General features: G+C 54.1%; 1 protein-coding gene and 1 long non-coding RNA gene across 9 annotated transcripts in view; one reads left to right on the top strand and one right to left on the bottom strand.

Moving 5' to 3' along the window:
- Slc25a25 (solute carrier family 25 member 25) overlaps positions 1-13,009 on the bottom strand; it is a 35,447-nt gene continuing 22,438 nt past the window's right edge. For 2 of the 8 annotated variants that reach the window (XM_046451365.1, XM_046451367.2), the window contains exons 2-11: positions 7,300-7,426; positions 7,129-7,216; positions 6,515-6,550; positions 6,190-6,301; positions 4,886-5,044; positions 3,230-3,382; positions 2,834-2,941; positions 2,577-2,744; positions 2,011-2,161; positions 1-1,923 (exon numbers count right to left, since the gene is read on the bottom strand). In XM_046451365.1, coding sequence (XP_046307321.1) covers positions 1,739-1,923; positions 2,011-2,161; positions 2,577-2,744; positions 2,834-2,941; positions 3,230-3,382; positions 4,886-5,044; positions 6,190-6,301; positions 6,515-6,550; positions 7,129-7,216; positions 7,300-7,426 — 1,287 coding nt within the window. In that variant the 3' untranslated portion in view covers positions 1-1,738. Of the gene's footprint in view, positions 1,924-2,010; positions 2,162-2,576; positions 2,745-2,833; positions 2,942-3,229; positions 3,383-4,885; positions 5,045-6,189; positions 6,302-6,514; positions 6,551-7,128; positions 7,217-7,299; positions 7,427-9,584; positions 9,703-9,742; positions 10,021-10,591; positions 10,615-13,009 lie in introns of those variants that run through there. The other 6 variants (XM_046451366.1, XM_046451368.2, XM_058581791.1 and 3 more) reach the window with 5 other exon arrangements.
- Positions 10,177-11,887, top strand: LOC124097152 (uncharacterized). Its single transcript, XR_006853143.2, has 2 exons — positions 10,177-10,720; positions 11,049-11,887. It is a non-coding gene; the product is annotated as an uncharacterized LOC124097152 (long non-coding RNA).

Raw genomic sequence — 13,009 nt, 5'->3', positions numbered from 1 at the left:
GCAGCTTTGAAACAACTTTATTAGAAGGCTGTTTGAATGACAACTTCCAATTCTTTAATCTGCTTTTTGACAAATTCCAGTTATAACTATATATTTATATATGACAATTTTTGCATTGATCTTTGCATCCTATTTAAATTGTCCTCATCAGGCCATTCTGGGGAATGGAGGTGCAAATGTCAAGTGGCCAGCTGACCAGCATTACCAAGCAAGGGCAGCTGTGGGCTTCGAGGGAGGGTCCCACTTCCGGGCTGGGGTGGGGAAATGGCCACCCTGTCCTCCAGCCCTACCCCCTTGTCACAAGCTCAAGATCAGCGGCATCTCACTACCCTGTCATTCAAAAAGGATGAAATAAAGAACTCCTCCCTGTCCAGGCAAGATTGGGACTGTCACCCACCCATGGCTGGGATTTTTCACCTGCCCCACCCCCTCCAGGTCTCAGGCCTCCTGGGGACAAGCTGCCGACGCGCTAAGGGATGCATTCTCCATAGTCGGGGCTTCTCCCCTCGTCTTCCTGTCTCCAGTCCTGAGAGGAACTTCTTTGGACAGACCAGACAGGACGCTGGTGTGGGCCCAGGAAGGGTCACTCCCGAGGCCCTTCCCTCTTCTCCCCCACCCCCACCAGGTGGAGATGGAAAGGTACAATCAACCAGGAACATAAATATGAATAAAAAATGAACTTGAAAATGATGAGCTATTAATTAAACAAATCTATAAAAATAGGACATAACTCTGTTCAAATAAATACAAAATAAATAGGCTCCAAGCAGTGTGCTGTGTCGCATCAGTGGAATGTGAGCTGGTCCCACCTCACCCCCGCTGGGATGGACACGAATCCCTGGGGGGTCAGCAGACCTCGTGCAGTCCAGCCACCCACTCCCCATCTTCCTTGGGGAGCAAGGAACAGGGCACTGCCCAAGCTGCCTCTCCAAGACCCTCCCCAGCAGCACAGGACCAGGGCCTTCTGCCCATCCCTCAGCAGGGCGGATACGGGGCAGAAACTCTGCTCTTGGCAATAAAACATGACCGGGCACTGCCCTTATGCCACAGAGTGGGGACGAGGAGTTCGGTTTTGGTGCCAGTCCTGACAGTCTGGGCCAGCTCAGAGCACAAGACCAAGGCACCGAAGCCAGGGGACTGCAGGTCCAGCACGAGCTCCCCAGTCACGCTGCAGACCAGGCAGCGCGTACGCCCAAGCGCCCTCTGTGAGAGCTCAGAAACCCAAGCAGGACCCCCCATCTTCCTGGGCCACGCCCTGTGCTGACACAGCAGGTCGGAGGTGGGTCTGAGAGGCAGGCAGTCACCTCTCATGGCTGGGAGTGGGCTGGTGGCCCTACTCCTACCACAGCGAATCAGGGGGAGGGACGCAAAACAGGCACAGGAACACTCAGTGGGCCAGCGGCAGGGCCGGGCTGTGGGGACGAGATGGAAGAGCAAAGCTATCCCCAAGCTCGCTATGTGGCAGGCGCTGCAGGAAACGTCCTGTGCCTAGGCGCATGGGCCCGGGTCCTGCTGACCCCTGGACCCTGAGGAAACTCAGGGACCCTCCCTGGTACGGTCACGAGGGTCTGCAGGTCAGCAGGACAAGCCGAGGCCTGCCAGTCTCCCCGCCCCTCCCTGCGCACTGCCAGGTTTCACAGCTTGGCTTAAGTCAGCTTAGTGTTGTCGGCACATTCACAGAATGAGATGGCTGGACACCCTGGCTGCAGCCAGGGTCAGCGAGTCCACCTGCCCTCGGTCACCGTGACTGCACACCCAGAGTGATCTTAAGGTTCTCGTACACCACGTAGCTGATGCTCACGGCTGGAATCACCTTCATGAAGTTGGGGGCTAGTCCCCGATACAGCCCAAAGGCCCCTTCGGTCCTCAGGATCTGTCTGAAAAGGCTGCTCATGGTCACCTCGGGAGCGCCCTCGATGGAGGCTGCAGAGAGAGGCCAACAATCAGCTGTCTTCTGTTGGCCCTCCCAACCTGCCTGGGAGACGGGGACTGGTCTGGGACTGGGCTTACCTTGTGCCTGCATCCGAGTCCTGACCAGGGCCAGTGGGTAGCTGGCCAGCTGGCCACAGGTGCTGGATATGGTGCCGCAGGCCAGGAGCACGAACACGCCGGGGTCTGCGCTGTTCACCGCGTAGCGCTGCAGCCAGGCATTCTTGAGCGTCTGTGGAGGGAGGAACGGGTTGAGCCTGGAGACAGCTGGCGTGGAGTCAACTGTGGGGCAGTCACTGGACCCACACCGAGATGTTCCTATCACGCAGGATCCACAGGGCTGTGTGGCCTGGGCCTGGCCAAGTTCCTGGCCAGCCTGACCCTTCTTTCACTATGGATTCTGGCTGGGACAAAGCAGGGATGAGGCAGAGGGAGACCCTTCCCCACACAGCCCCCGCTGCAGTGTCCTCAGCCTGTGAGCCGCTGAGGCACAGCCGCTGGCAGGGTGACAGGAGTAAAGAGGTGAGACTGCCTCCTGTCCTAACCGCCCTGGGGTCCACCAGGGAGACAGCAGGGGAGGGCATGGGTCGGAGGCAGGAGTGGAACCTTTTGCCTGCTCCTGGGACGGGAGCCCTCTAGGGCCTTACCTCATAGACGGCTAGGTCGATGCCCGCATAGGGGATGATCCCCAGCATGTTGGGGACATAGCCTTTGTAGAAGGCAGCCACCCCCTCTCTGGCCAGGATCCTCCTGGCACAGTCCAGCATGCCCGAGTACTGGCCTGTCTTCCTCAGGGCCATCCGGGTCTTTAGAACCTGCAACAGGAGTGGTGGGGCATGAGCACGACCCTCCTGTCCCCACACCATGTGCACTACGACACGCCCCCGTCCAGGCGTCCTCTTACCTCCATAGGGTAGATGCTGCTCTGGGCAATGGCCCCGGCCAAGGAACCCGCCACAAGCCTCTCATGGATTCTTAGCGTTTCCTGGTCGCTACCAACAAGACGCTTGATCTAGAATAGGGAGAAAACAAACCAATGTACCCAGAGAGCACAGCTCCTGCTGCTCCCCCAAGCCTTCCCCACAGAGCTGTTCAGATGTGCCTGAGACTGGTGGCCCTGACCCATTTTAAGCTGCCCAGAAATGGAAGAAACTGGCCCAAAGTGAACTGGCAGCAGAGCCAGGCCCAGATCTCCTGCCACCCCTTGCTGTGCCCTGGGTACAATGACTGGCTCCAGATTCAGGGATCATAGACTAGGGAACCTAGTCCCTATGCAGATGCTCGCTGACCGGGCCCTTACCTGCTCGTAGGCCATGAATTTGATGGCCGACTCAGGGGCAATTTTGAGGACATTGATGCCATTGCCCCGCCAGAGTGACTTGGCCCCTCCCTCTCGAATCATCTGCGTGAATCCTCCCACGATGCACATGTTGTTGCTGCGGGAGGCGTGCACCTGAGGGGGACAAGTGATGAGTGGGACTGGGTGGAGCATGGGCTGCCTGTCTACCGGGGAGAGCCTCTTCCCTACTGGGAATCTGAAGAGCAGCTTGGTACCATGAGACTCAAGTGTGACTAATTCTGGTTTAGACTCAGCTAAAGTTTACACCCTCACAAGGACTATTTTTTCTCTTTTTGTGCACTACTGATGATGGCACCAGAGCCTGGTGCGTGCCAGGCAAGAGCTCTACCACTGAGCCGTGGTCTGCCCACGAGGAATACTTTTTTAAAATTAAAAACAAACAACAAAACCCCATCGAGCTTTTGTTCATGGAAAATGTTCAAACATATATATCTCAAAGTAGATAAAATTCCACGACGCGCCTCCATAGAGCATGCTCAGCTCACACTAGGCCCCTCTACTCCCCTCTCAGTGACACTAGGTCCTCTACTCCCCTCAGTCACACGGGGCCCCTTACTCTCCCTGCTCACCCCGGGGCTGGCTCCAGATTCAGGGATCATAGACTAGGTCCCTCCCACGCACCACGCCCTCTCACCCAAGGGCTGCTCTAATCTCTAGACATTCCTGGAAATTCTGTTAAACCGGTGAGGCAATTGTTCAAGCCCTGTATTTTCACTGAGGTCCTGGGAGGTGAAGTGCACATCAAGGGCACAGGGCTGGGAGGGAGGGGGTTGGAATGTGAGCCCAGGGCTAGCACTTCTTTTCCTGGACCACTCCAGTCCCCAGAGTTCTGGAGGTCGAGGGAGATCCCAGTTAGCCGTAACGCTCACAGCGGGGCCAGGGGGGCCAAGGGGCGGGGAGGGTGCCCTTTCTTTCTTTTTTTTTATATATATATATATATTTATTTTCTAGTTTTCGGCGGACACAACATCTTTGTTTGTATGTGGTGCTAAGGATCAAACCCGGGCCGCACGCATGCCAGGCGAGCGCGCTACCGCTTGAGCCACATCCCCAGCCCAAGGGTGCCCTTTCTGAGAGGGCTCCAGGCATGAAAAGTGCCAGATGCAAGCCAGTGGACAGAGGGTGATCAGCTGCTGTTCAGACAGACATCAAAGTCCACCAGAGTGTCCCCATTTCACAATTCTTCCTTTGACATCAGTGAGCTTATCTCTGCCCTGTGGACGTGGAGCTGCACACCCAGCCAAGGTAGGGTGCTGCTTCCAACTGGCACCTGGGTCAGGTGAGGATCTGCTTGCCCCCCGCCCCCCCATGGATGAGCTGAAGGGAATCAGCTCCTGCCACACCAGGTGTCACTAGCCTCATTGGTCCCCGTTAAGCTGCTGTAAGGTGATGCCTGGCTTAAGGGCCTGAGATAAAATTAGATCGGCTATACACGAAATGTCACCTAGGCCGGGATCTGCTGGGACTTGGTCTAAGAAGTAATTCCAATCTGACTTACTACTGAGCCACAGCAGGGATCCAGCCAGGGGAAGGAGAAACTAACCGACCAATAAACCCCAGGGTGAAGAATCAGGTGTGGGCCACTGTCCTGCTCACCTGCATGAGCACCTTCAGTCTGTCCAGCGGGGCGGTGCAGGTTCTGGAAACGGCCCCTGCCCCACCTCCTGCCACCAGGTGTCTCCACCACATCCCTGTCTGCCTCTCCTCCACAGTGAACTCGTCAGGTACCGTCAGATTCTCACCCACATCAAAGATCTGTGAGAAAGACCAGCAGAGTTCACCAGCTTGGCTCAAGACACAGCCATCGCCCACCATCCCGAGTGACCATGGCGCAGGGGACCACGTGAACCATGAGAACGTGGCGAATCTGGGTAGAAGGCACACTAGGGCTCTTCCCTGTCACTCTGTGAACCTGGCAAAGGTCTCAGCTTGCCCATGGCTCCCAGGTAGACAACTGAGGCGAGCACAGCTGGACGGGACCAGTTACACAACCTTTGGACAGCACTTCTCACCTGCTAAAAGGGACTTCTGTGGGGATCCCAGGCGACAGGGCTGAAAGATCACATAAGGGGTAAAAATCCTTCTGAACCCTGATGTGTAACTGGATCACGCTGGCAGAACATTGTGTAAGGCCTCAGCAAACAGGGCTGCGTTGTCTGCGGACTGTACTCTGGGTAGCACTTGGGCTGGTTTGAGCCAGTCCTGCCCTGACCCAGGCTGCAGCCCGAGATAGGAGCTGGCTGCGCTGAAGCTGAACTCGGGAGCCGGACTCACTTTCATCCAGCAAGCCCTGGCCTGGTCTGTGGTCCAGGGTGGACAGGACCACACTCCAGGCAGGACTGGCTGGAGAGACAAAGCAAGTGGTAAGGGGTCTGGTCTTGGGCAGGGGGGTCAGCACAGATCCACATCTACTTGGAACCACACTGACGGGTACAGGGCCATGTGCCAGCTGCTGTGGGGACATGCTCATTTGCTATAGAGAAGCCACAAAGAATAGGGAAGCAGGGTGCACGCAAGAGCGGTCTGTGTCCTCCACAGCGTCACTTCTCCCCACCCCTGGGGAGGATGATCACGTGGCTTTGGGAGAGGAAGGAGCATCAAGAAAGGAATGTCTGAAATGCACCTTGATGCCACAGGTGGCATTTGGGGACAGAAGGGACTCCCAGCTAAGGTAACTGTGTACCTGGGGGACAACTGGGTTGTTTGGGTTGCTGGTGTGTGAGAAACCAGGAGGGGGCGGGTATGGCTGGCTCTACTGGGCTGGCAGTGGAGGGGACAGTACCGCTGCTGAAGATGGGGCATGGGGGAGCCCACTCCAGCCCTGGGGACAAAAGACAGCTGGTGCTGGGTAGAGGACCTGTGGGGACAGCAGAGGAAGTGCCCTGGTGGGAGGGCCTCACCGTGGAGTGCTTCCAGTACAGGATGATCTCGGGAATGTTCTCCACGGGGTGCAGCAGGTGGTAGTCCCTCCACTCGTTCCAGTCGATGGTCATCGTGCCGTTCTTGTCCATGCTGCGAGACAGAAGGCGCCCCTGTGTGATCACGCCCCATCTGCCAGCGCATATCCACCTCCAGGCACGCTGAGGCAGGAGCAGAGGGCTCCTCATGCCCTTGAGAAAGGGCTGAGGAGCTATACGGCCCACCGTGCCTGGCCCACAGCACCCCGCACCCATCAGGCACGGAAGCTAAGGAAGGAGGCGGTCACAGGGCAACATGGATACTTACTAGGTGACAGGGCCCCAGAAATGGCCCGTGCGTATTCTGACAGACAGACAAAGGAGGAAGCAGAGGAGAGAGGAGAAACACACATATAAGTGCTCTGAGCAGCCGTCAGCGCTGCAAGCACACACCCACAGCGCGACGGCCAGCACGACGCAGCACGAGCCCCCCAGTGACAGGCCCCAGGAGCACGAGGAACGAGGGCTGCTCCTGTGGCCCAGCTTTCAGCCCCAGGAGTTGGGAAAGAGCCAGGAGAAGCGAGGTCCCGGGCTACGTCCTCTGGCTTCCCAGAGCCCCTGCCCGCCAGGGAGCTCTTTCGGAGCAGCCTGAAGTCTCCCCAGGTCAAGTCTCCCCAGGTCAAGGCCACTCAAGCCCCATCTCCTCCAGCCCGGGCAGAGAACATGTTCAAGGGACGCCTTTCACAACTTGAAATTCCCCCCAACTAGTCTTTGAGCTTCATGGTCACGATGAATGGGGGAAATTCCAGGTGATCCGTGATTCTCAAAGGGGAGCTGCCTGGGCGGGCCACTCAGCCATCCTCTGCAACCGCGAGCCAAGCTCTCTGGACAGTGCACAGCCCCGCGGCTGCCTAAGCCAACCAGAGGCTGCCAGGCACTCACCTCTTGAGAATCTTTTCTGCCTGCTGCTCCGAGATCTTGACTCCCAGGTCCCTCAGGGACTGCATGATCTCCTGTGCATCGATTCGTCCTGTAACGACAAGGGCCATGGGCACAGGCTGGTCAGGTGGTGGGGTCAGGGCTGGCCAGCTGGGATTTGCAAGTCAAGCTCACCATCATTTTTCTTGTCCAAACTTTTGAACACCAGCCTCAGTTTCTTCTCATGGTCTTGGAGGTAATGGACGAACTCTTCAAAGTCCAGCTGCCCATCCAGGTCTTTGTCACCAGCTTGCACAATTTTCTAGAAGACAAAAGTAAGATTTTTTATTTTAGCTCATGCTCCAGCCTTTCCTTGGCTCATGGGGCCCTTCCCCAGGAAGTGATTCCACTCATCTAAACCAACGTCACCCCAGAGACCCAAGATGCCTTTGTCTACCTCCATAGCCACCACAGCAATTTACTCATACGCCAGAGCCACCACTTAGATCCCTAGGGGCTCATCTTGCTAGCCTGAGGAGCAAAGAGCCCCCAGGAGGAATCCTTCAGATAGAGGCCAGCGGGCCAGCCTGGGGTCTGTTCCTCCCAAGAATTCTTGAGACAAGCCTGTCACACAGCCTGGGTCAGCTGCTTGGCTCCCCTACAGCTTGGCCCTAGTACCAGGCCTCAGCCCTGAGTTCCCTGCCAACAGGTGGCTGGCTCTGGAATCCAAATTCCCTCAGGAACTCTGAGGCTTTGCTCTTTTTACCTGCCCCTCCCTCTCCACCAGTGGCATTGGCCCAAGAACAATTTGGTGGCCAGGGTGAAGGTACGGAGCAATGCCCGCTCGGCAGAAACACTGCCAGGGACACTCTGGAGGTGGCAGAAGACACAGGAACCAAAAAAGGGTGACTATTCTTGGGCATGGGCTCTTGATGGCACTGCCAGTCCCTGGTTTCAGGGACATCAGATGATATAACCAACCCCAGCTCTCCTAACCAGGCGCTGAAAACCAGACTAGCTCTAATAATTGTTTAGTGGCCCGAGAGGCCTTTAAGAGACCCTGTTCCTTGGCTGTGAGGTTCCAAGACTCTGCACCTGTCTCTGTGCTGGATGTTCAACAACTGGAATTTCTCCACAAAAAAAGCAATCCTTTCCTGGAGCTTCCCGCTGCCACTAAATTGCTAAATGCTACTGAAGCCTCTCCAACAGCTCTCGGAGGCTGGGTCTATCATTCCCCCATGTTACAGAACAGGAGTTCAGAGAGGCAAAGCATTTACTTGAGTCACACAGCCAGGGACATGATGGGCAGATTCAAGCTGGGCCTGTTGGGCTTCTGAGCCACCTCCCTACAGGTTAATGTCAAGAAGGTGGAGGCAAACTTGAGTCACTCCAACTCAGCAACACCCAGAATGTAAACTAATAATCTCTTGAGAACAGTTATGTCTCCCTGTGTCCCTGATTCTCCCAAAGAGAAATCCATCATTCTCTATAAATCAACACAGGTCTCGAGTCTTTTGAGTCTGCTGGGGTCTAGGAATCGGTAGACCACTGGTTAGCCTGTGCTCTCACAGAGTGCCATCATGGTCTCCCTCTCAGATGTCCTGAGCCCCTGATGGGTGTGAGGCCTGGGCACATACCCTGTGACTGACGTGATCGCTAGAGCAGTGCATGCAGCACAGCTGGAAAGTGGGGCAGCTGTAGGTGGGTACTTCCTCTGCCATCTGGGGTTACATTCGCTCCTGCTGACTTGGGCTCTCACACAGAGTGACAGAAACTCTGCATGGGGCTCCAATTTCCAGCAGGAATGGGCCTATAGCCTACGTGCTATTTAAGGAGGAGCTGAACATTATGCACAGAACCTGGTCCCCAAGCTGCCTGCTACCAGAATGAGCCATGCACTTCATTGGGCTGGGTGGCCTGGGATACAGACAACTCAAAACTGTGCTCATTGTAGCCAATTTAAAAACATTCTCAAAGAGCTTGCTTCTGCCTCAAAACACTGGCCTACCTTGTCTCCTTCCTAGGACACGCACCCCCCCATGCCACCAGAAGCACTGAGGGACAGCATGAGATCCGATAAAGCCCAGGAGGCAAGCGACCCCCTAGACCCTGTAGCTTAGACTCAGGCTCTCTCAGCTGCTGCCCTGCTCCTCCAGGACATCGGAGGGTCTAGAAGGCACGAAAGCTCCCTCCCCACCCCTCTGTACCCAGGGCACAGTGCTGCCAGCTCCAGCCTCACAGGGGCACGGTCAGCTCTTCTCTGTGGCAAAGTCCCCAAGTTATGAGCCTCCAAAGAGAAGCCTCTAGGCCTCTCCCCTCACGTCCTTCCTGGCCTCCACCCCCAGTCCAGAGAAGCAGTCCGCAGCAGCTGGCCAGCGCCAGCTTCTCCCCAGCTCTGTACCTCTCAGGAAGCTCCAGCTTAGCCAAAGGGACTCTACCCCAAGATTCCCACAAGGGCCTCCCTAGAATTCCAGACTTACTTGGAAGTCAAGAGAAAACCAGCCACTCCAGCCACAGCCACCTCCCACATTTCAGACATTCTTTCTGGAAGGCAGGGCGGTGCAGTTCAGCCCACTAGCCCACTCTGGTGTCAAGGCCACTCTCCCATTCACTCAACAAAGGCCACCGCCACACAGACCTGCTTCCACTGGCGGTAGGTGGAGAACTCCTGAGAAGGAATAAAGACGCTGAGTTTGAAGATGGACTTCAGCTCAGCGGGAAGCCCCTTGGACTCAAAGTACTGGAACTCAGTCTGGTCCTCCCCGATGAGTGGCACATACAGGCACAGGCAGAGCATGCTGGCAGATGGTGCTCAGCTGCCCCTGGAGCAAGTGCTGGCAGCGTCCAGAATGGGGAATGCCGCATCCCGGGAAACTCACACACAAGATATGCCGGTGCTTGGCTGCCATTGGCTGCTCAAGCCCTGCCCTTTTACTTAATTGAAAAAAATCCACCCACTCCAAGTATAGCCAGCAGCCAATGAGCACAGGCCCGTGACAGTGGCATCAGGTTGCTTAAGCGCAGAGGAGCAAAGATCAGGACTGACGTCACTATTCCCTGTATTAACTCCTGGAAAGGAGGACCCTCCCCAAACAAACCTTCACCCCCTGGCTGCAAATCCTTCCCAAGAACAAATACGCTACAGCCGGTCTTCGCGCAAGGTCCCCAAATGCGTCACTCTATGCAACATGTCCCTTCCCCTAGTAAATCATTCCCATCAAAAATCAGTGCAGGTAGAGACAGAATCAATACCTGCAGGGGCCACTGTAGCTACAGGATAGGAGACAGGTCCCCCGCCACACTGGACACAGACCCTCCTTGAGCCCGCTCATTAAACAGGGCAGGGGTGGGGCTGCCTGACTGGCCAAGCCCTGGCCTTGGGTTCTGGCTGACTTCTGCTCAGAGCGCCACCGGCCCTACACAGCCCACGGTACCCAGAGCCTGAACACTTTCCGGCCATCTGCAACATAAGCACTTAGGAACCAACCTGTGAGCCTACAGGCTTTTCCAGGGGTGCCAGGAGCACCAAGGAGCTGAAATGATGGGACCAGGAAAGGAGAACACTGCAGAGTCCAAAGATCCTGCTGAGTGACTTCCAAGGAATATCATATCCAAGGTACTACGGAACGCACGATCTCCAATGCTCATGTCCACTCAGAACTCCAGCAAGCTTGGTATGGTGGTAGCTTTCAGGCCCAGAACTTTGCTATTCAATATGCAGACCTTCTAAAACTCAGTTCCTCAGTGGTATGTCCATACTACAAGTGCTGGATCGCCAATGTGTGGTCACAGGGCATTTCCATTATCAAAGAAACTTACACCAGGCCACCCAGATTTAGAAAGACGCTTTCAGAAAGAGAAACATCTCAGGTCCTGGAAAGACCTGGTATAGAGGATGATCTCCCAGGCCAGCCTACCCTCTCCACTCTGTTCTCTCCCCGCAGATCCATGCTGCGGAGGAAGAGACCACGTCACCAGGATGAGAACGAGACTGGCCCCACCCTCGTTCCTTCTACAGTGTACCACTTCCTAATATAGACTGCATCTTCGCACGCCCGGAATGGATAAAAATGGATAGCTATCATTTGAGGATCAGCAAAACTAAAAGGACTTCCCAACTCACTGCGAAACTTTGTTAAGAACCTGGAAGAAGGGCTGGGGACATGGCTCAGTGCAGAGCACCTGCCTAGCATGTGGCAGGCCCTGGGTTCCAACTCCAGCACCACCAAAACCAAAACCAAAAGAACCTCTGGAGAGGATTCTGGAATAAGATGCTGATCTTCTGCAGAACCCTATGAAGCAGATTATAACAAAGAAAAGGATGTCCTCTTAAGACAGGCCTGAGGACTGGCCTATAAAAGCAGGCCACAGACTGCACCGGGACCAATCTGATTATCCAGACAGATTCCTGCACAACCTGCACTAACGCCATGACACTCAGGTGGCCCTTCAGCTGCTCAGGGCAGAGTGTTCTGCTCTGGAGCTATTGGAACACACCTCTTATCTCTTCAGCTGGAGTCCCTGGAGGCAGAAGGCTACTGGTCTCTCTGCCGGCACTGCCTGTGCCTGGATCCCAGGAGGGGCTTCACTGGCGGCTCCTGAATGGAGGGAGCATGCTCTGAGGCCCCAGGAAACACACACAGAGCCACTCACCTCACAGACCTGTTTTTCTGGGCATCTGCAAATTGAGCTGTCAGGGCATTTTTTCCAACTGAACAACACCAGGTATTATTTATTTCAAAGGAAGCTCACATTTATAAATAAATAAAATTGGATCTTAATATGCTAGTCTTCCTTTGTTAAATTATTTATGGTCACATCTGAGTGAAGATAAGTTACACAGACCTATTGAAGTATCTCATTTTAGTGAAGACTATGTATTTCAATATAAAAGAAAAATGACTAGGGCTGGGGTTGTGGCTCAGAGGTAGAGCACTCGCCTAACATGTGTGAGGCACCACATAAAAATAAAATAAAATAAAGGTATCGTGTCCACCTACAACTAAAAAATAAATGTTAAAAAAAAGAGAAATTATTAGGGCTGGGAATGTGGCGCAGTGGTAGAATGCTTGCATAGCATGCACAAGGTACAGGGTGCTACCAAGAAAAAAAAAAAAAGAAGAAAGAAAAGAAAATATTGACTCAATTGACTGAATAATTAAGTTAAACTAGATATATTTGTTTCCTAATAAAGTTTATTTTTCAAATAATTTTGGTAAGCCATTGGGGTTTATGATGTACAGAATGAATCTGAGAAGATATCTGAAAACTATACTAAATAAAAGAAGAGCCTGTGATTTATATTGTAAGACAATTATTAAAGTAAATCAAATTAGAACAACTGTTTTCTAGAAAAGAAGGAAAGATGGTGTCGTGGACACACCTGTAATCCCAGGGACTTGGGAGGCTCGGGCAGGAGAATCCCAAATTTGAAGCCAGCACACGCAACATGGTAAGACCCTGTCTCAATAAAAAGGCAGGCGGGAAGTGGAGGCTGGAGATGTAACTGAACGGTAAAGCACCCCCGGGGTTCAATCCTCAGTACCCGCCCCCCCCCCAAAAGAATCTCCATTATAACAAAGTTTGTTACTCTTCACAAACTTGTAGTTTAACAGTTTCAGGGGACCAGGAAAAAGTTTCTAAAATGTTCTGCATGTACCCCTCAATATGTCATTTTACAAGGCTAACATCAATTCTATTCCAACAGGAGTTTTCATTTTGCTATGCTGGGCTTGCACCCAGGTCCTCAAGTATGTGAGGCAAGGGCTCTACCCAGAGCCCTGCCCGCTGTCCTGGCTTATTTACTTAAATTCTATCCTACTGAATTTCACAGGTAATTCAGAATTCCATCTGCACACAAAAGCTGGGGATTCTTCCCAAAAGAGCCAATGTCTAACTGCCCAGT

Source organism: Marmota monax, unplaced genomic scaffold (genome assembly GCF_021218885.2).
Source record: "Marmota monax isolate L192 unplaced genomic scaffold, Marmota_monax_Labrador192_F-V1.1 WCK01_AAM20220418_F8-fsc00020, whole genome shotgun sequence".
NCBI classification, from domain to species: Eukaryota; Metazoa; Chordata; class Mammalia; order Rodentia; family Sciuridae; genus Marmota; species Marmota monax.
This window is presented reverse-complemented; position numbering and strand designations above follow the sequence as displayed.